Source organism: Tribolium castaneum, chromosome 4, assembly GCF_031307605.1.
Source record: "Tribolium castaneum strain GA2 chromosome 4, icTriCast1.1, whole genome shotgun sequence".
In the NCBI taxonomy this organism is placed as follows: Eukaryota; Metazoa; Arthropoda; class Insecta; order Coleoptera; family Tenebrionidae; genus Tribolium; species Tribolium castaneum.
In genome coordinates this window covers 4,855,922-4,879,144 of record NC_087397.1, presented here as the reverse complement: position 1 = coordinate 4,879,144, position 23,223 = coordinate 4,855,922, and the positions used below count along the sequence as shown (strand labels likewise).

Genomic DNA, 23,223 nt, shown 5'->3' with positions numbered 1-23,223 from the left:
ATTGAAAAATTTGGTTTTACGAGTTTGTAGTCGATTTTGTCATCATTTTTCCCGCATACTTGTGCTTTCAGGCCGCATTACACCTGTGTTTAATATAATTTTCACTCTTAAAAACAATTATCTATGAACAAGAGCTAATAACTCAGAAAAACTAACAGAATTTTTACTAAATTTTTGGACCTGTCGGCTCATATTTTTTTGTAACAATCACAGTCGATAGATGAGGAGAAGTCCACTGTGTAATTTTTGATGACGTTTCAACTGTGACATCAGAGTACTAAAAAGTACCACTTTACAGTTACAATTGCAAAAAAATATTGTTTAATATGAAAAAAAAGATTTGTTATCTTCAACCGTTTGTCTGCCCCTGTAAGTGGTTAGTGGCAGTGCTGTTTTCGGGCCTCGTAGGTCTTTCGTAAATCGCACAAGAGTGTCTAATTCGGAAATTAAAGGTATAACCGGGTCCTCGGTCGAAGATTAACAGGAGTCAAGTGCTGCTTCACACGATGTGTTAACCCTTAGCATCGTGTGAAAGCTATTAGCAACTCCCGCCCCTGGCGGATCCGATCGCTAAATCCACTCGACACAAATTGGCCCGTAAATTGAATACCGGAGACAATAAATCAGTTGTAGAATCGTAACGCACTCTCTGCCGCTTTTTGTGTGAGTTATGTTTAAGTGGATTTATTTTATGGATTAGGTTTTTGTGCTAATGAATTAAGCGATGTAATTCCCCCGTTCTGACGCTCGAAATTGAGGTATTGGCGTGCAAAAGGCGATGTTTTAATTCAATTAAACAGATCATTTAGCGACACCTCCGGAATGCCTCCGAGTAGGAAGAAATCGCTTGAATGCAACAATACGGTTCGGTTTTTTATCGGCCGTTATCGAATGAGGTCAAATTGTACAATCAGTACTTAACTCCACTATCAAAGCAGCTCCGAGCGGCAATAATTATAATATTTGAGAAAAATTGATCCCACGCGGAAATTTTCGACGATTTTTGTCACTAGAACTGGAATAAATGTTTGCTACGTGCAATAAACATAATGCAGTATTAATATGGCTTTTGGCTACCGGACCGAATTTCTTAATTATGACAGTTATATTTTCACTTTATAGATCTCTACGTTTCTATATGCTCCAACAGTAAGAAAGTTTCGGGTTTAGATAGCTAGTGCTGAAACTTAAGCTATAACTTTATTTCAATCTTGGACATAAATGAAGATGTATTGTGGATGAACCCATTACTGGAATTCTCTTCCAAGCGACTTCGGATTGTTTCAAGTATTTTATCTAAATAGCTACCTCTCTGATCACGGAGGGCTACTTCGGGAGTCGGTAACTACCGTGTTAGAGAAACTACGTTTTTGGTAATCTACTTTGTATATTGCTTTTTCCCTATTTGGTCACACTAACACGTGGAATTTTTTCAACACGATTTAAAGTAGAATATCATCGTTGAGATTAATTCGAGGGCTATTCTATGATAACGTAACAAACTCTTCTTTGCAACAAGTATCTTAGTGTTAATAGATTATCGCAAATATGGTGCTGTTAGATAAAAGGTGGAGGTGTGTTAATAATAAATTGCTAATGAATCAGATAAAATTTTATAACTAAATTGTCTCTAACATTATCTGCGATATTTAAGATTAAAGAAATTTTCCTTATTGTTTTCCTATATTTACTATAAGAGAGCTACTAATCGAGAAGATAATTTTTAGATAATTCACGGCTTTTTAAAAATGACTCCCCAATTATGTAAAACTACAGTTGATTCAATACAGATTGGTTCAACTTAATGATAGCTTTTTTTACTTTGAATTGTTTAGTTAGGTTGGTCAAGTCTACTGCAGTATTGGTAGGTAGGGAAATAAGATTGATTTTCTATTCGGAAAATTTTACGAGTTCATAACGTTTCCGTTATTGTGAGCTGGCATTATAAACGTAAAGGTGTTGTTATATTTGTATTTTTCTGTCTTCACTATAACGTAAAATTCTTTATCTAACTGTATATAGAGTATCGTACGATCAAAACATTTCTTGCATGAGTAACTGACACGGAATTAGGTGTATGCTTACAGTGTGGTCGGTTGTTAGTATTAACTAACTACACATTTAAAATTTTAATTTTTAATTTTCATACGTTATCAAAATGTGGAAGTAAAAGTCTAACAGCGCCAATAAAGCGTCCAAATGGTTGCTACAATTTACTTCCAAGGTTGACAGCGGTCATATTTCAAGAAAAATGTTGAAGCTTATGTAACCAGATTGAAGGTGACAGATATTCTGAACATTTACCTTTTTCGTAAGTGTATTTTTACTTGGTGCTTCCAAAAATTAAATTAAAAAATTAAAATATGGACTGCATTTCTTAAAATAAAATAATTTTTTATTAGGTCTGTGTATGAAACCAAGTAAAATAACTGATCAAAAACCGAGTCGAAAATTTATTTGTGCCCTAAAGATAACATGATTCTGTTGCATATCAAGACAAAATGGAAATAATGTACAAATATTTTTAGAAAAGTGATTATTTTCTCTAAACGTACATTAAAACCAAGCATACAGAAGTAGTAAACCCAAAAAAATGTCAAGATAATCTTAGAAAACCTAATAATAAATGCAAACTTTTAGAATAAAAATTGTGGCGTATTAGTTCTTTGTACTAATACGATGGAACATCTGGAATTTCTATGATTATTTGCAAAACTGTCGTTTGTTGATCAAGCCAGACCTCCGCCTCTTTAGTCTTTATCCAAATATTTTGATTTTTTTGTTAATGACACTAAGCGAGTGCCGCTTTGTATCACCAAAATAGTCATGAATGTTTATTGATGTTCTGACGAGTAAAATTGACGTCATTCGTCGTTTTTTCCAAAAAGAGTCCATGTAATTGCACAGTGATGATTTGTGATTGCACTTCTTTGAATGAATATTATCAGAACGTGCTGATCGATTCGTATCAACAAAAAAGCTTAATCCCGTCGGCTCATGCAAAAGCGTCTGTTGATGATTATTATTAGTGAAATTACTAATTAGGCACACCCTTTCCAGTTGAAAATGTGTAGTTTTTGTTGTCCACTGTGCATTATATAATCAGTAGTATGAATAAAATCTAACTTTTATACTATACAGCGTGTATAATACAAACTAGCTTATGTAAACTCTCTGGTAAAACTCTAAAAAATCAACAAATTTATCAACAGAAAACTGTCTGGTAAAAGTGACAAATACTTGAGTGTTGTCGCCGTACTTACAGCTTTACAAAATACAAAAATAAACATAAGTTTGTAGTGTATTACATGTTTAAGTGGAAAATTTTGTTAAATATTGGAAAAAGATAGAAACTTGCTAATATCCTGTATTGCCTCTTTTTTTTTAAATAAAAAACCAATTCTTTCTCGGAATGAAATAGTTTTGGTTCCAAATCTTTTTTTATTTAAAGAAATCACATTTGCATCCTTTAATATTTCGGGTAAGTTGATTAAACCTTATTTATATACTTCTGTTAAGTTCTGGTTACGTTTAACGCCTTTATGTTCAAGCACTTACTCTTCTTTCTGTGGTTTTCTTTTTTTCATTTTCTCTGCTGTCGGTACGTACTTCAATTTTTGTATTCAAACATCTCCTGGTTTACGTATATTTTAATTATTTTTCGTAGAGAAAAATTGTCAGTCCTGATTTAAGCTCGAACCACGTGTTCTCGCTGAAGTGGCGCTTTTGCCACTGGGCCTCTAGGCCCTAGCATATGATTGTTCGTCTTTTCCACATATTTTAAGACAATTTTTTTGATTAAATCCTCCGTAGCCATACTTCTATTTTAATGGTTGTGGAGTAGTTACAGTTGTAATTATGATTTTCTTTTTTATTCTTAAGAATAATTGAGAGAGAATTTTTATTATGATTGTAAAGTTTGTTGGAACGTGTGCTATTGCGTACTGAAAAGCTTATGTGCCAATTTGTATACACCCTGTAGTTTTATCTCTTTGTTTATGAGAAAACATAAATTATGTCTATATTTTTCTATTACAAGCCAAATATGTATGTGTCCAGAGGACAAAAGTGGAAAAATCAGAAAAATCGGAGGAAACTGGAAATCTTAAAAAAAAAATTAAAACCTGGAATGAAATACTTTTGAAAATTTCCGAAAAATCATAAAAAAATTAGTGAAAAATAAAAGAATTAAGGAACCACTAGCCAAATTTTGGTTGAGGTTTACGTGTGCGACAATCAAGTGTAAAATCTGACATTCGTCGTTTTTCTAAAAAGAATATGTAATTCTTTGAAAGATTAGCAGAACGTGCTATAGGTATCAATAAAAAGCTTAATACCGTGGGCTCATGCAAAAGCTTCTGTTGACGCTGAGGTACATCCTATCGCATAGAAAATGTGCAGTTTTTCGCATTTCACGTACAGCTAATGTCACGTGCATCATACACAGTGCGTGTGCTACAATTACACAATCAAGTGTGCGTGCGTGGCGCCAGGCATTGCGCATGCCCGAGTGGGCATGTCCTGCAACCAGAAATTCTGCAGGCTCGCGGTATACACACGCCGTGCGATCCTCGTGGCGAAAGTTCGTTGAGAAAAGAGTAGAGAGAAGTTGCGCTCTGAGAGAGTCGTCGCGATAACTGCGCCACAACGCGGAGTGTTTGTCTTTCACTTATCACAAGATAAGAGCGGATATGGAACAACGGCGTCTGTCACACGGTGTTAGTTAGTGTGTTGTGTGCACCAGGAGTCAGTCGTCGCTGACTGGAGATGACTGGACTGTGAGTATTGCGCCGCAGTTAAATTTAGCCGGTGTGCAACCGCCCCCGGGTGATGGACTGCTACAAGATGAACCTCAACATCATGGAGCCGCTGGCCGAGCTCGACGGCTTCGAGCCCCAAACTCGCGCGCGCTCCAACACGTGGCCGCTGCCCCGGCCGGAGAACTACGTCGAGCCCAACGAAGAGGGCAACAAGTGCGGCCTGCCCGCCGCGCCCGCGCCCACCGTCGCCGCGATCGTGCCCGCCAAGAAGAACTCCAGCCGACGGAACGCCTGGGGCAACCTCAGCTACGCCGACCTCATCACCCAGGCCATCACCTCCTCGCCGGACAAGCGGCTCACCCTCTCGCAGATCTACGAGTGGATGGTCCAGAACGTGCCCTACTTCAAGGATAAGGGCGACAGCAACAGCTCCGCAGGATGGAAGGTGCGTAGCGAGCTTTTCTGTTTACATGTGTGACGTCGGCACCGCCGATTCGTTCGTTCTATTCGCATTCCGCCAAAGAACGCACCACGACTGGCCTTGAGCATTTTACGCTCACGGGACGGCCACTTCTCAATCACTGGCCTTGACTTCCACGTGGAATATGTTTTTATACACAATTACAACCGGACACCATAATATTATTCCGAATTCGTGCGAGGCACTTACAGTCGCCGACTTAACCACTTCACAGTATTCTTTTCATACGCGCTTTGCACAAAAATGCACCTCATTTTCCCAAATGTACAGTGCGTAGATTTTTTTTTGGTGGAACATTATGAAAAAAATACTTAAATCATGCCCATTTTTTTAATTGTTTTTGATTTGATTTATTAGTGAGCACCTCCTTTTGATGCCATAAATGAGAGCTTTTTCATTTTTCTGCGTGTAGTAAAAAAATTAAAAATCATATTTAGGGCAGCAGTGCATGAATTGTTGAAACAAAATTCTTTGAAAGATTTTTTTGCAAATGTACCGTCGGTAAAATAATAAACAAATGATCATTTTATTTATTTTCTAAAACAAAAACATAAAAATAGAAACTAAAAACACAAAAGATAAAATAATAATAAAACACGGTTTAATAAAGTAAAATGGTAGTGGTGGTAATGTGGTAATAGTAATAAAAAAAAAACTTATTTATTATGCTGTTTGTTTAAATTGAACCCCGGAGTAAGTCTTTTGTTGTTACCTCTATGTACTAAAAATTGAGAAATTGAGTCTACAGAAAACAAGAATGTTTCTACTTTGTTTGATTTTTACCATTAACCGACGTTATCACTTCGATTAATGCGAACAACATCGAAAACATCACTGGTGGTGATGACGCCTTCTTAATCTTTATGATAATGTTTTCATTCTTGCAACTAATGAATAATTTGTTTATATATTTTCGGTGCTCTGATGAAAAAATGTTCTCGTGTTATTATAATCTGCGCTTGTGATGAGTCGGTTATTATTTACTGATATTTTCTGCTTATGTTATTATTTAAAATGTATTTTGATTGAATAACATTTCAATGGCTGGAATGTAAACTTTTTGACATAGACTTAGTTGCGGAGGCGGGGTTATTGAATCTAATGGAATGTTATCATAGCGAGATTTTTTTAAATCAGGATTAAACTTTCTGCAGAAAAAAATCATTTATATGCACTTATGTGGACTTATTTAGGGTATTTTGTTATTTGTTTCGAGTCTAAATTTATCATGGGTATTTCCTTTCTCAATTTTGAAACACCTACGCCACTGATTGTCAAATATAAAGCAGTAAACATTCTACGTTTCTTTTATTTTTATAAACTTTGTCGCCAGTGTCACAATTTTGTTTACAGTTTTGGCGACATTAATTAATTGAAACTATTTTGTTTTGTGTTTTGGATATTTTTCAAATTGTCGAAGCTTTCACTTCCTTTTTGGTTTTTTACGTTTTTTAAATTGTAAGTAAGCGGTGTATCAGTTCAAATAAAGTCATTTTTGGTCGAACTAATTAAGTGATGCAAAAATTATACGGTCTTAAAAGTTCATAAGACGCTAAAAAACCAACATTAAATAGAATTATTAAAATCTAATGCATTTTTATTTCAAACTTTAACACCTCAATTTTTTTTTAGTAAATTTTTAATTTGAATATTTAAGTAACAGTTTACGAGGAAATTAACCTTCACCCAGCACTCATTAAAAGATTTGTTTACTTTTTTTTCTCACCGGACAGGTGATCAAACTACAAATATTTTTCCGGCTTTTTTTCTAGATTTTCTTTGTGACCTTCTAGTTTATACTGGAACGAAACAAGCTTATAAGTTTATTATAATATAAAATGTGTTTACCATTGGAGTTAGTTCTTAGAATAAATATACAGGAGTTCACGATGTTGGTCATGTGTGTAAAAATAATTAATATAAAATAAATTAACTAGACATGAATTTTATGGAAATCTCAGCACCGTCAAAACAAACATTATTATTGTTTAGAAAACCGTAGTAAACAAGTTGTGATTTTCACCGCGTACCACCACTACTTCATTACACTTCATTCATTCATCGGATGAGTTCCGTTACGCTCGACAATGACTGTGTTACAATTTTTGGTACTTGAGCGTAAAAGTACCATTTGTCGTTGCATAAGTGTAATAAAATGCCGTGAACATGCAGTTGAGTCGACAATTTTCATTGCACCATGGCCATAAAAGTAATGAGGTTGGACAAAAAATTAACGCGGAGGAGTGTCCCAGAGGGACGCCGTTTTTCTTTAGAAATTAGACAGATATAATTGCTTGTGTTTTGCGATGGGTGAGTATGAGTAGAACAGACTGGCACCGCAATTCTCATCACGTGTCTCACATTATCAACTATTTTATATGCAAAATACGAGAAGGTTACACTCTCGCTAGTTTATCAAACTTATTGGCAAATTTAATTCCAACTTGTCAAGTAGGTGCAAGCTCGTTTCACACGGGAGGCCATATTTGATTTGTGGAAGCGTCGCGGAATGAGCATAAGGTAATAAATTGTTCAATTAGTTATCAATAATTTAATAGATGTAAAGTAATTGAATTAAAAGGCCAGTCTTATTTGAGAGGCATTTTATTTCCATTCGAATGGCTCGATAGTATTTTATGAATTGCAAGAACGCACCATAAAGTTCACTTAATTAGAATCGGTCTTGCGTCCATATCCGCGATGCTGTTTTTTCCTCCAATTCGAGCACATAAATTTCAATATGACACCTCTAGAACAGGAACCCGTTACCGAGTGTAACCCTTTTAACGGCTATAAAATCGAGCAGTGTTTTTTTATCGCGGCGGCCAATTAATTAATGTAAACGAGCTTTGTAATTTTATTGCCTATTGCTGTTGGTTTGCCACGTTACGATTTCTGAACGCGCGCGTTTTCCATGGACTTTGGAGCAGTGAATGCGTCGAAACCTGCAATTTCTGTTTATTAAATTCCAGTAAATTGCATATCGGATTTAAATATTCGACATCCAGTCTTTGGAATGCATGCTGTTGGCTCAGTTTAAAATTAGGCGGCCCGTATTGAGGACACGGTGACACGTTTCACTTTTAATAATACCACCGCTCCCGCCGCCCCATTACTTATTGCCGGCTGAAATACTAATGGGGATTAATTTTTTCTCGATATTTCTCAAAGTGAAAATCGCCAAGGAATAAAAATTCCGGCGCGACAGTCAAGGCAGTATGTGGTAATTTTGCATATTTATAGCTCGTTTGGTCGCACAAGACCAGGGAGTTTACAGAAAATTTTTGACGACCTTCAACTCGCAAATATTTCAGAACCGCTTTGCTAGCGTTATTAATTGCCGTCGAAGCCCCATTTAAATAATTATCATTTATATTATAAACGTTCTTCATAAGCGAACCTGTTTAACACACTGTGACAGGGAAGGTACGAATTAAAACCGGCACAAATTAATTAAACAAAAATGCTGGCTTCATCAGCGACACGTCGAATTTTGAGAAATGATTTCACATCAGCATAATTAATTGCAGAACTGGATGTTTGTGCACCACACCATAATGCGTTGTTTTTCGTTAAATTAGGAAAAATTACGGAAACCAATTTCACCGCGCGTATAATTAGACTTATTTAACGGAATAGCTATAAAAAGCATGTACGTCAGTGATAAAATTGTTATTACTAAGGTTGAATAATTATTGTGTAAAAGTGTCGTTTTTAATTTTTCACGCTACCTTGTGTTATTTTTTGAGAAAATGCTTGTATTTTTGGATACACTTGCAGGAAAAAATAAGCTAATAAAGTTAAGTGTTTTCATTATCTCTCTTGTTTAGTCTGCAAGTTTTAGGATGCGCTCTTGAATTACTCAATGAAATTACCAGTTGCAGGGGAAATGTAAACGCAAGTTTTTTATCAAAAATGCGGATAGTTATCTGTGTACAAATTTCGATTGTGTGGGATTACAGTTTCGTTTATTTTTCGTAGAATACTCAAACCATTGAATGAAAACATTGTGAAATTATGATACGTGGGTATTACGACCGTCTGTTCCGTTTTGTGACGAATTTATTTAGGAGGTACCACTTCTGTTTGCGTAAAAGGGAGCGCATCAATATTTACATTTATATTTCGTGTGCCATGTCATATAAGCAAACCGTTCTACTTAACTCGTTTTTGCACATTAACGCAACCAATTTCATATTTATCACATGATTAAGAAAGGTCAAGACCTTTATTCCCATTTGCGATTATTTCTTATCCTTACGTTTGTGTTGATGTACAGTTAAAACTTTTTAATTGGATAACACGACACTACGTAAAAATTTAGTTAGATATTAGGTATAAAACTGCGGCCTTCGAAATTTTGTCGTGACTTGCAAGTTAATTTTGTGGTACTTACTTATTAAAAAAATTCTTGTTGAGTGATTTTGCTAAATACACGTGTCGCGGTTTATCTTGGCCATTTTTCTAAGCACATCAGCTTGTCTGGAGATAAATTTCCAATTTTGAAATGAATCAGTGGCTTTTTATCTCACACACGAATTACTACGCAGGCGATAAGGCCACAAAATCCAAGAACTGCAGTTTGGGGAATATTGAGCCAAATGGTATTGTTTATTTACTTTTTAATCTAATCTTTCTCAGTAAGTACGGTTTTTGCACGCAAAAATCGTTTATCTTGCATTGTAAATAAACTTTGTTGGCCTTGGAGTCAGGTGAAATTATTTTAGCCAAAGTTATTTTGAGATGCATTCAATTTGGCTTGCACTGTACAAAACTGGGATTGCAACCGTTCATAAAATTGTCATTGGTTGGGAATTATGAACCGATTTGTTCGTTCTCAAGAGTTGGTGTACTATTGGTTTAAATTACAGAGTTTGCTTCGTCAACATTACGCAACTAGTTTATTATACAGTGTCTATTATTAAGCAAATTCAATGTCATATCCACCGTCACAACACTTCCAATGCGCAGGTCTGCCAAGACGAGCCTCCAATTTCTAATTTTGGTTTCCTGTTTTATCAATTTAGATTAAATTTCTCCCGAATCGTATCAAGTTTATATCGTACGCATTTTTTGTACGATTGGTATTATTGAGACGTAATTTGGGGTAAAATCGTGACCACCTGTTAGTTGTGACAGTTCCCCCCAAATAAATATTACAAAAATGCTTTTCTGTATTTTATGTTAATTACGATTGCAAGTTTTCATTCAGATAAAAGTCAAGGTAGTTGGGTATTTATGTTATTACGACAAATCAAAGTGGGAAACTAGTTTTTCTTCACTTTTTACGCCAATAAATTAGCTCGTATGAGCCGTTTAAAACCACGTGCTTTTTGTATTCGTAATTGGACTCAGACTGGCGAAAATAAAAGTGTAGCGTTTATGTATTAACTTTGAGATATAAATTAGCGGAATTTGTTGAATAGCGTAATTTTCACTTTTTAGTTCATAATTGGTGGGAGTGGATCAAGTCATTGGAGAGTTGCCATGTGTTGGTACAATTGCTACATCAAAAGGGGGTAATAATCGGTGCTGTGGCCGCTAATTGGCTGCGTCAATTCCAACTTTGAAACTATTTTTTGTGGTGTCTTAAAATAAATTCCGTTAATGTTAATTAAGATCGGGTTGATGGTTCACTCTGTATACACAATCTTACGTGTTTCAGTTTATTCAGCAAATAATGAGGTAGTTGAACTTGACTAGACAATTTGTTATTAATCGTTTAAAGTGCAGACAAACAAACAAACAAAAAACATTTGCATAAATGAAATACTGTCATTAGGCCATGCTAAATAATAATTTTGCGATTGCCGCAGCCGTGTTTTAATTAAACATGTATTGAAACGATAATAATGTAAAACGGTAAGTCGGAATATTTAAAAAATTTCATCATAACCAGCTCAAATGAAAACTTTTCCGCGCCCGCATTTTGCAGGTGCATGCATATTGTTTGATGTGCTAAGTGAATTTTAATCGGATGCACAGCATTTTTTACCCAAGAATAAACCAGGTTCGTTGAAATAATCAAGCGGGAATTAAACACAACAAGTGTGTGATTTTTCGTATTTGTGGTGAAATTGCGTTATTTTAGATTGAATGAACTGATTAAAAGTATTAATAACAAATTATAATTAAACCTCTAGGACGTGTATTATTCATTCACCTCATAGGAGTGGCAAACATGTTACAAAATTGCTGTAGTAAATGTTTCAAATCATGTAACACGTGTATTAATACGCAGGCATACATTCGCCGTGACATTGAATCGTAATTCAATGAAATTAATAATTTTCGCGGAATTCCGATGAGAGATGCCTGGCTACACTGTCGCCCATGCGGTTTTACCAGGAAGTCACGGGAGATTTTGGTACCAGGAGTAGGGACTCTGCCAACTTCATTGGCATAGTGCATTAGCGGAGCGCCTAAAAAAGCTCCAGAAAACTAAATGTTTCCTTTTGTTTCTTGCACGTCCAAATTGAAAATTTAAACTTTTAAGAGTTTAATACCATCTTGGAATTAAGTACAAGTTACAGGGTCCAGAGCTTTCATATACGAAACATCGGTCAAATAAGCTGCACACAGACTGATCAGTTGTTGTTTTTGAAAATGCGTAGAAAGTTTGTCTCATTGATGGTTTCAGTTGAAACGATAACGCAAGTTTATCTTGTGTGCCTGTGCGAATCGTTATTTACGTTTAATTGATAAAGTTGGCACGGCTGTAACATTTTAATTAATGAAATGCAACGTTTTATTAAAAAAATAACCCAGTAGCTTAACGTAAATCCTCGCAATGTAAACAGCTAATTAATACAGAAGATGGCAAAAATGCATTGCGTTTGTTTAGTTTGTATTGTAGAAATCCGAAAGCGTCGGTGTTTGTTGACGTTTGTAAACTATGCGATCCCGTCTACACTAAAATGGTGCGTAATATGCCAACAAAGTGACGTCACGATGTATCATTGGAAGGTCGATGTTTTCGACGACTTTGAACGGGTTTAATACTCATGTAAACACAACCAAACGAATGATTCTAATAAGCTGCTAGGCGGTTATCGAGTAATTAGCTGTGTGCCCGCATTTGGCGGCGCTTTGGATGGCCACACTGTAGAGCTTTTCGGAGCTTCCAAGAGAAATTCCCCGAAACGCCTCGTCTGACCTTTCCGAAAGTTCTCCACGTGCGAAGATAAAATCTAATAAACAAATTTGCAAATTCCACCTATCGATAAAACTGCGATATTATAACATCGATGCATATAGACGCATATAAATTGTGCCGGGAACTTTTTCAGCTTTTTAATGGTGGCAGGATATTTAATGACGAAAAGATGACCTCGATTAAATATGCTTATGCAATAATATATGTAAAAGATAGTACAAGCAGCGGGAAAACCGAAGTTTTTTCGATTCGAGGATCGTTTTAATTGCTTCTGTCGCCACTAAAAAGCATGAAATCTTGAAAATTAGTGAGTCACTACACGTGGAGAATGCGGATGGGAGGCGAAAAGCGCCAGACGGAAGTTTTCCTCTCACACTCGATTAATTCATCAATTATATTGTTTTATAATAAACACTGGATAGCGGCTCGTAATTTATATGTATTTAGGTAGATTGATTCCGGACCAATTAATCACCGTGATGGCCAACCTTCTTTCGATTTTTAACTTAACTTATTAATTATGTTTGATGTTAATACGATCTGATGTCATATAAACGAAGGTCACAGATACGAGCACTTCTGATGGGAGCCAATAAAAATTCTCTCATAAATCATATTTTAATGGTTGTAAAATATTAGGAACGGTTTTACATGATAATCTTATTTAATGATGCAGCATCTAATCTTGATGCTCCCTGTATAGGAAAGAGGGAATTTCAATAAGGAATAATTTCTTCCTCGAGTTATTGATGAAAGTGGGAGTCTCATGCTCTTTTGTTGCGGACTTTTAGCAAAATTCATGATTTATTCTACTTCAGAAGCTCTCCAAAACCCACTATTGAAAAATGGCCACAAATTATTATTTTACTAGCACTGCTATATGTACTACAAATATTTTATTAAATGATAAAATGAGAAAATTTATCTGACAATACTTGAAACCCATATCTTTCGACATGCGATTTTAAATTACGTTTTTATATTTGAATTTGTCTAAAATCTTTAAATCGTGACTTACTCATCGATGTGGTGGTGTGGCTTTTGGCAAATTTCCCGAAAGGTACTATCAGTGTGAAATAATTTTATTGCCGTTTTACGACTTTCATCAAAAATGGCGAAATTAAATAATAATTTATATTTGAATCGTAAATTTCGTGCATATTAACGACACGTAACGGTTAATAAAGTTAATTTAGCGTTAATTTTACGACAGAAATGTTAATTTAGTGAAATGGGTATTCCATATCCTGGATTTGTGTGCCGATGTGAAGAAATTCGGTGGAGTGCATGTCTGTGAAAAATTAGTGTTAATTATGATATAGCGCAGTGAACTCTTTAACCAGCCCATTTGTAAATTAGCCCATCATTCTCTCATGTCAGTTAATAAAGTGCAGCGTGTTTAAATGCAATAATAATGCTTGGGTGTTCAGTTTTATGGCTAGACTCGTCTCGATACCGACGAGGCCTAATTGTGGCATTTTCGTGTCGAATTGCGGATTACGGAGGAGTTTCATTTTGTTTTTTCAAGCCCACCATATGTTGTTTCCTTGAAATTCACTTAGATCCGACATCGAATTATGTAAAGTTTGTTTGCTGGGCAAGTTGAGTTATTCTTCGTTCACATTCCCAAGTAAGACTCGATGCAGTCGGCTGTCTGCTATAGCTCAAATTCGAAATGAACCAATATGTCATCCTTTATATATGGGGGACCCGACCATATTCGGTATATTGCGTCCGCGTTTCACCTTATTATAACCAATAAGCCGGATCAAGTTTTATTAACCTCTCGGCAAAGTATTTCAGTTTGTTCAAACCGAAAAAGCTTGTACGTGGTCAGTGGTTGACAGGAAATTAACAAACAAGCTCACACACTACTGAAACAATAGTCCTCTTCTTTTCCGGAGTTTCCTTACACCAAACCCACAGGCGGGAATAATAATGTCATCGAATTATTCGTCGTAGTTTATCGTTCGTGTTTTTAAAAATAATGCTCATAAAATCGCTTCAAAATAAAGTCAGATGTTAAAGTTCAAGACGCTTCAGATTATTTGCCATTGGCTTTGAAAATTTCTCATCTATCACTAAAAAATATTTTTCGAAAAGCGGTCTTCATTTCCAAAAACTCGTTCAACAAACAAATTACATTTGCGACGAAGAGGTTTGCAGTTGCATGTGTGGCACACACAGCTATTATCAGAGCAATAGGAACGTTTTACCAAATAATGGAATGTTTTATGTTATTATGCGGCCGTGACGAATGGTCATGACTTCTGATACGATTGTAACCTAGTTAAATCAAGCTTGGCAAGAATTAAATTCGAGTTAAATTCTGCCATCAATTAGGTGGCCAATTGCGGTGGGCGTCCACCTGATTCTTTTACTCTAAAATGAGGAAATCCATTAGCAAGTAAGTGAAATTTTCGGACGCCTCCGGCGTTGTTGGAAAAAATGCTTCAGGATGGAAATTACGTACACGTGTATTGAAAATTGGTATTGTCACTTATTTACAAACACAATCTTATGCTACAATTACGTGGCATACAAAACTCTTGTTTACTAACAAACCGCGAAGCTTTATTTATTAATGAACCCACATTCTGCCGTGATTTGAAATGCGCACTTTACTGGTTGGCTGTTCTGGAAATAAATTCTGCATTTGTGTTTATTCCTGTATGAAATACGGTTTTTATTATTCTTATTAAATGTGTTTTTGATTGATTAATAATTGGTTATGGCTTTTATCGGCAAACTTTAAACGATTCCAAATTTTATCACCCACAGAGAGTTGACTAATTATTCTCATTAGTGAGAGGACATTGCACATTAAAAATTTTACTTGAGTGGCTTCTTGTGGCACGCCGACACTAATATTATGATTTGTTTACTTTTATAACTTATTAACAAGCGCTTGGAGGACCACTTAGTGTTGTCTCGGTTTATGGATATATTTGATCTCGTGTAGCGTTCTTTCACAACTGTATTTACAATCTTTTATATTTTATTCCCATTTGTTTCATTTATGTGCATATCACGCTTGTGGTGATTCATGTTCACACGTGATCTTTACCATGGTGCTTGCATTGTTGGTCGTATAAACGTAATTATTGGTTTAATTACTTCAGTTTTTGTGCTAAATAAAGCAACAAAATGTTGAGTAACAACAGAAAATAGAAACATCATTAGGTGCGTTTTGTTGCAGTTTTAACTTGAAATATGTACACTCTTAAACTTACATGGAATATTTGTTTGAAATGCACATCTTTGCCTTTAGCTGTGTAATTAAATATTTAGTTTGCTATTTTAAGTCCTTTATTACTTTTGTTTTACATTTGTATTAACAATCTAGTCTAGTTTGTAATTAAAACAAACAAAAACCGGCAAAAGCAATTCAAAATTACAACATTTTTGAAGATTTACACCTTAGAAGGCATTCGTGTGTTGATATAGCTAATAGACACATGCTGAACATCAATAGTTAAACGAAATACGTTTCCCATGGTTTATGAAGGAAGTGGAATTTAATGTGTGACCCACAGCATTGTCATTTGCTCAGGCCAAGTTCATTATGTTTTTTTATTAATTGAAGGTTGAATTTGATATAAAGTTGATATTAAATTAATTATAATATAATAAGCAGGTTTTGCTGAAAATATTTTATAAAATATGTGATTTGATTTTCCTGCAATGCTCTTAGTTTAAGCAAATTATGTAAGTTGAGTGTTTTTATGTCGAACGAGTCGTGAAAGACAAAGTTTGGAAGTTTTTGATCAGCAAATGGTATTGAAAAAAGGGATATGGCTTGTTCACAGTGTGGAACTTTGAAATTTTCATGTAACTGTGGGAAGGTACAAATACTAGAATTGTGCCCAATGGTTTGGTCAAATGAATTCGATGTATGTACTTTGGACGTGTAATAAAGTTATATGCGGAAAGTAAATACATAGATAAGTTTGACGATTATAGATTGTGGTCTAATAGTGTTCATTATCAGATAGCTTAGCCTTTTCAGGCACAACAATAAAAAAGAGTATTTGGAATATTCCGTTTTGACATGAATGGTTTAACAGATGATTACAAAGTCAAATGTTGGGATCTAAATAATCCAGAATAAAAACATAGGGCTGGTAGTGTTGTTCTAGTGTGACCAACATTGCTCTTCCAAATGAGTTGCTGATAGTATGTCTCATTATGCAGCTAAATCGGTTAATTTGTGTCTCAGAAGATACATTTTAACAGTGACGCCGTTAATGCTGCTTATACACCGTTTCGTATTGAATTGATTAGTAGTTAAACGGGTTAAATAATTTGAACTTGTCTTATAAATATACAAAACGGGTTTCTAGGCGACCAACATGTCTTCTTTTTTGAGGTGTATATTGTGCAGTTCTCTATTACTTATCTTATCACTCAGTGTTGAAACTGAAGGGTTATCTTCCAATCACATGCCTCCTACGTTGCCAAGTCGCTTTGCCGATTATATGCCATACAACACTCTCCATGCGTTATTGTTGATGATCCGCTCTTTGCTCCCAGAGGAGTTCCAAAACTATCAGCCTGCTGCCAATTGCTATTCATGATTTTGCATTTAATCTCGTTGCTCTGGTTTTAATCCAACTTTTCCAACTCTTTCGTTGGTAAGAGGTAAAAGTACAATTTCTAATGCATATGCATTTGCCATTTTCTCAACTACTCACTTTGGCTTTACGCATGGACTATCGAGATATTTCGATGACGCAATTCATTTTCTAATTTCATGACATGTGTCTATGAAAATATTTTAACACACTTTGCGTTTCTGGTTAGCTCTCTTATGTAAGAGAAAATGCTAGAGTTCAAGTAATTACTCGGCTTTGGGATCGTCTTACTGCTTTTCCCAAGGACACGGTTTTCCTTTTAGGTACACACGGCGACCAATAAAAGTGAAAACGTACATTTCTTGCGTTACAGTTCACTACACTTCACGCAGCCTGTTCTTTACTTGGAAAATAATCGAAGTATTCTTGGACGAAACAGACAGGAGATCAATAAATGTGCCAATGCCAGTAACTATTCAGTGTCGCAAGTAATCACCAATTAAACCAGAGCTTTTGTCAACCCACGGAGACACTGGTACTGCTGGCATTGTTTGCTCTCTAACGCATCAACAAAAGTTTTGACAAAAACCTGGCTATAATTCAATTTTTTGCAATTTCGACCTCTTGTTAGTCTTGGTAGCATTTGACAGCACTAATAGCCGGGCTTACCGTCTATAAATACCTCCCATTTTCAGTTTGAAAATTTATTTCAGGGATTTGTCGTTAATAATTTTTTATGACAGCTCATTTCGAAGCTAATTCCGGTAGCCAGCGCGATATTTTTAGCATTAGTTGTGCCGAGATCGATCTCTTATTTGCCGTTTCGCCACAAGCCGTTTCCGATTTTCTTTGATTAACTGAGAGGGTCCAGCATCCGATTTTCCGAGCGGTAGTCCAAAGTGCGTCATTGCTTGCGTAACGGCGGAGATATTTCGAGTCGTTCGTTTCTCTTATAATTTGAGATTGTCAGGGTTTTCAATTATTTATCGTAAGGAATATGTGTCGAGGCGAAGCTTTACACAAGCAGTTGCCGGGGATACCTGATTGCTGTCAGTTCTTTCCCAGTTCCGTTCGTCTCTTTGCGGCTTCGTAACCAGCCGCATAATAAACCACCGACTACATTGTTACGATCCTGCCGCAGCTCCTTCGCACTGTGGCCTCGTTGCGTCGCTCAAATCTTGGCCATTGCGGGACGCTCTATTGCAAAATTGAAAGAACGTAATTGCGTCTGATTCGGTATTTTTAGACCGTCTTATACACATATAGGTCATCCGCTAATAAAACGTCAGCTGCTGCATATACAGTGTGAACGCTATTGATGGAATCCCCAGTGGTTTTCCAATGAAAACTTTTTTAAACCGACATTTTCTTCCCGTATTTGGTACCGCCTAGAAGAAATCTCTATTTCGGTCTAGCGGCTTTTCCTTTCCGCCTAATTTACGACTTTTGGCCTCAAACGTCATCTGCAATAGATAAAGTATTCGAAGTTCGTGTTTTAAAAAAATGTTTCGTTTTTGAAAATATGTAATCTGTAAAAATGGATGAAAACATGAAAATTAATAATTGTGTAGCAGTTAGACCACCAATTTCATTGGTCTGGTCTTACATTTTTTTATGGTCTGAAATTATGTACTTTTCTTTTTTATTCAGTCTTATTCAGCGATTATTTTTTGGGTCCACCAAAAGGAACGCCTATTTCACATGATCTAACTTTTTGGAAAAAAGTGACCGAATATTGTTTTGACTTTCGATAGTGTGACAAATGAGACTTAGCCTTTGACTAAACAGAATCCGCGAGTGCGGGTCAACGTAATGTCCTGCCAAGCCTAAAGCTGCCTCTGTGAAGTGTTAGATTTAGAAAATATAAAAATATTGAAGCTGTATTTTTAGTTTGTGGTGGTGCTAATAGCGCTGTTTCTGTTGCAGGTATGAGTCAAGCGGTGTTGCGGTTATAGACAAAACATGCCGTCTAGTAGGTGAGCTTGGGCTGTTTATGTTATTATTTATATTTAAGCGTTGAACCTTGATGATGGTGTCACATGTTTGTGTTTGTTTTATTTTATTGTAAACTCACTAAAAATAGTGAGAGTTGGATATAGTCGGCCGGTTCCGTGCGATAGATACCTATCATCAGTCAAGCAACTTAACAGGGTTAACTTTTGGCAAACGTAAAACGAGCGAGGTACTGCCATGTGCTTATACTAAGCTTTATTAATAGATATGAAAATAAACTTAGGCCACCTTCCTGCCAGATTCCAGACATTTGCATACTCCGTACCGTTGTGCATGATTGCCAAGTTTTAAAGACACTTTTAAGTTGTGCGAAATTTTTCACGCTGCAGAAACTTTTTTAAAAAGTCGTGACGAATGTTTTCGTGGAAATGTTAATTTTACTTTGTTTCTCGCAGGACAATGTCAAACGATTAAATTAAGATCGTGTTCGGATCGTTTTAGAACTTGATTCAACTCTGTGACGTCGGACATTATTTTGATGGTGGTTTCTAGGAAAAACACCCGATTCCAAATTTCGGCAAATTCTTGCACTGTTATGTCACCCATCTTTAGAAAACAAGAAAATATCTACTAATTTGTAGGAAACTTTGAATTATATCCACTTCACCGTTTCTTAGCAATTTGTATTCAAATTAATTCTTATTATTTCATTATCTGTGTATAAATACTGTTATTATGAATTAATGACTAGTAGCTACTTGTCTTGGAACCCTCAAGGGGTTCTTTAATTCGATACACTGTTACTAATATGTATAACAGGAAGACCTACCGTACAGAACGCAAATAGTTTTCAGTTCAAGTTCACGTTTTGTTTATGTACATTTACTCCTGTGAAAAGGAGCAAACAAACAAAATTTTGTCGAATGATAAAATGGTTTTACCGAAAATAAATTCTTTTGTCAAAATTGCGTGTTTTTTTGGCTTTGATCCTTCACAGTCCTTGGAATAATTTGGGGAAAGTACATACGAGCTGAATTCGTTCAAATAAATCAGAACAATATTTTATTTGGGTGAACGTGTATTTATTTTAAAAACGTATTTATTTGCACAATGTAATTAGTACATTAAATAAAAGTATTTATTGCAATGTTAAATTAAACATTGGGGTAATAATCTAGAAAAATAACCGCGTGCTAGCGGTTGAAATTGAAGTGACTACCTCAACGCTGATTTTATTAAAACATCTGGGAGGATGTTTTCGTGTGATTGATATTCGATTGCTTCCGAATCAAATCGTATTAACATTATATTTTACGACGTACGCAGTGTGAAGACATCAGGATTCAGTCGTGTTCCTTTTTACGACTCCACATTGTATAATCCAACCTAATCCCATAATGAGATGTATTTAGGTGAACATTTATGGCCGTGCACTTTGCCGGTCTTCGAATTCAGCCTACGGGAGATTGAGAACATTGTGACGAAGTGTGAAGTAATCGGCACCTTCGTCGTGTCCGATATCTTGCGTAACGATCAAATCAAATGTCAACGAAGCAGCAAAAACCCTCCATCCACGTTAATTATTCCGTAATTCGGAAGCGAGCTTAATTGGTCGGCCGCCGAAAATATGAAACCCTATTATTGTGCAGGTCCTGTCTAAAGTTGTGCTGTTGGGGTGGGGCCACCCACCTGTTGCCTGGGGCTTTGAATCGTCCTTGCGCTTGTCCGCCCGTGAAACCGCTCCTTGCTCTCATCGCAATAACTACTTTATACTCGTGATATGTCACGAAAGCAAATCCAAGCCACTTACGTGATTGTCAACCGGAGATAAATCATCACTGATTCACGCAATTGAAGGGTGCGAATGGCGCAAGAGCAAGGAACGGCTTCAGAACCCACCGAAACCATTTCGAGACAATTGTACAACAAATGCCGTGATGAAGACATTAATTGCATAACTGAAATAACTCAGTGAAGGTTCTTTTTTCAACGAGCGCCGGTCATGTTAATAATTTATCACATATCCTTGATGCCTTCAAGTATAACTCACGCGTACCGCTTGAATTGCCTTAATTTTGGTGATTTTCCTCCGACATTTGCTGTGATGTATTCAATCGTGGAGAAATGTTTAAAAGGAGGAAATAAATAATAGCAAACAGGTTGCCCCTGAAACGTACGTGGAACCCGATTTTTATTCAACTTTTGGTCTATTGTGAAATAGATTCGTCATTTGGCCCAACTGATGAAGATTAAAACGTACATTTTCATCTAGATTGTTTCCCAAAAAGGGGTCAAGTTTACTTTTGCTAAATGAGCGGTATCCAGATGAACTTAACCTGTCGGTGATGCAACCACAAGAATGTCTCTGACGCAAATACTAGTTTTTTTTGATTATTCTAATGAAAATCTATAAAAATTTCGATTGAAACATCACATCAAGTTTAAACGGACCGTAAAATGCAGATGCACGTGCAAACTCCACCATTTTTGGGTTCACGTTGGTGATAAATTCTCTATTTATGTAATAATTCGCAGGAAATTTACAAAACTTTTAAGCAAAAGGTTAAGGATATTCATAAAAACGGAATATTTATTACTTCATTAATTGGTTTGGGAGGACCAAAAATGGCAGCGATTGCGTTTTGTGGCAAGTGTAAGGATTGAAGAGATGTGTGAAAAAAGTGCGTTCTGTGGACAGGCTTATTGCGTTTTTATGCCACACAGAGATGGCTTGCAGTTGTTACGAGAGCTAATTAGATTAGTTCGATTGTGGATGAGTAAAAGTTGTGGAAAATTTTTGCGACTGTGTAAATGAGCATTATAATTCAGTGCTAATTTTTACGTTCCTTGTTGGGTGATTTCGCTGGTGGGTGATTAAGTGGTCGGATAGCGTTATTAATAGACAAATGTCCGAAGAATATGAATAATCCGTTATCAAACTGCACTGATGGCCTGGAGCTTTTACATAGTTTCACGGTGCCCAAGCACGCTGCCAGGACTTTACTATTAAAACTAGCTAAAATAATCTCGAGTTTTTAGTAGTTCTAATCTAGTCCTTGAAAACAAACTAAAATGTGCTAATTTGTAGTATGTGCGGATTCGGAGAGGTTATTAGCGTGCATACTGTTTTAAATATAGTTTTGGACCGTTGCGAAAAATTTAAAGAATGCTTGTTGCAAGACAGCAATTATTTTCAGAGGGATTCGTGCGCTAATGAAATATTCACGTCTAAATGGTTTTCCTGTTGATCAAAACCGAGGTGATCCGATTTGGAACCGATGCGGGCGACTTTTGATTCCATTTAATTGATGTTGGTCATTCATTACTTAAAGACCCCTGCCTGTATTAATTATTACGATTTGTTGTTAAATCGCGCTGCTTTTACGTGAGTATAAATGTTGGAGCTAATTTGCCCCGACTGAAATTAATGAATAGTGGTTAGGGTGATCAAAATTTTGGGCATTATTTGAAACTAGATCTGTCTGTATTGCATAACGAGTGAAAAACATTTCGGAATTGGTTATTTGCATCCGTATTAAAAGTGGCGCAGTTGTGATGACGCTCTTGTTTGAAATTTTTGAATCAGTCGGTGGAATTTGCAAGAGTAATTAATGAGTGATGTCGCGACGGGGTAGCAGCTCACAGACGTGACGACCCCGAATCTAATTAAACACAAGCCTATCTAATTGACAGTTTGATTACATCACATGTGACCACAACGTTCTGTCTGTCTCTACCTCCCATCGTCCTCTACAGCTTGCTAAATACCAAATCTTTGATGTCCAGGCTTTCTATTTTCGACGTCGAGTTTTACGTGTGATGGATCGGTCCAAAACCCAAAAGTATTATTACAATGCTGAAGTGTAATCCGGGAACCCGTCTGCTCGGATATTAACGCTCGATTACGGACAGCGATCTTATATTTAAATAATTAATAACGTGAAATAAAGCAAATTAGTCCAGGAAGCGGATAATTGTACCGAAATGCTTATTAAATATAGGCGTAATCCATTAATTTCCGTTAATTAACAAAGACTACGTGCAATTCGTATGGCTTCAATTATTACAGAACCCTAAACAAGGGACATTTAATTTAGCTAGAGATACACCTACCGGAGCATTATAATCATAGTTATTATAAGCTCACAACGAATTAACAAAGAGCCACTCCAGAGCACCCATAAATCATTATTGCGACCCTTACCCATGTTAGATTAAGCAAGGACAGGATTTCCTTTATTTTTTAAACCAAAGGAATAAAAGAAATGAAAATTTGGACCACTTGTTTATTTTTGATTA

At 36.0% G+C, this 23,223-nt stretch overlaps 1 protein-coding gene and 1 long non-coding RNA gene across 3 annotated transcripts in view; both read left to right on the top strand.

The window, feature by feature from the left end:
• Positions 1-4,537: 4,537 nt before the first annotated feature.
• The window catches only part of foxo (forkhead box, sub-group O), a 68,132-nt gene continuing 49,446 nt past the window's right edge, over positions 4,538-23,223 (top strand). Inside the window, exon 1 of one of the 2 annotated variants that reach the window (XM_008202979.3) lies at positions 4,538-5,205. In XM_008202979.3, the coding sequence (XP_008201201.1) occupies positions 4,831-5,205 (375 nt within the window). In that variant the 5' untranslated portion in view covers positions 4,538-4,830. The remainder of the gene's footprint in view (positions 5,206-23,223) is intronic. The other variant, XM_970107.4, reaches the window with a different exon arrangement.
• LOC135265830 (uncharacterized) lies at positions 17,171-20,492 on the top strand. The gene is made up of 4 exons (XR_010333655.1): positions 17,171-17,294; positions 17,345-17,506; positions 18,898-18,947; positions 19,380-20,492. It is a non-coding gene; the product is annotated as an uncharacterized LOC135265830 (long non-coding RNA).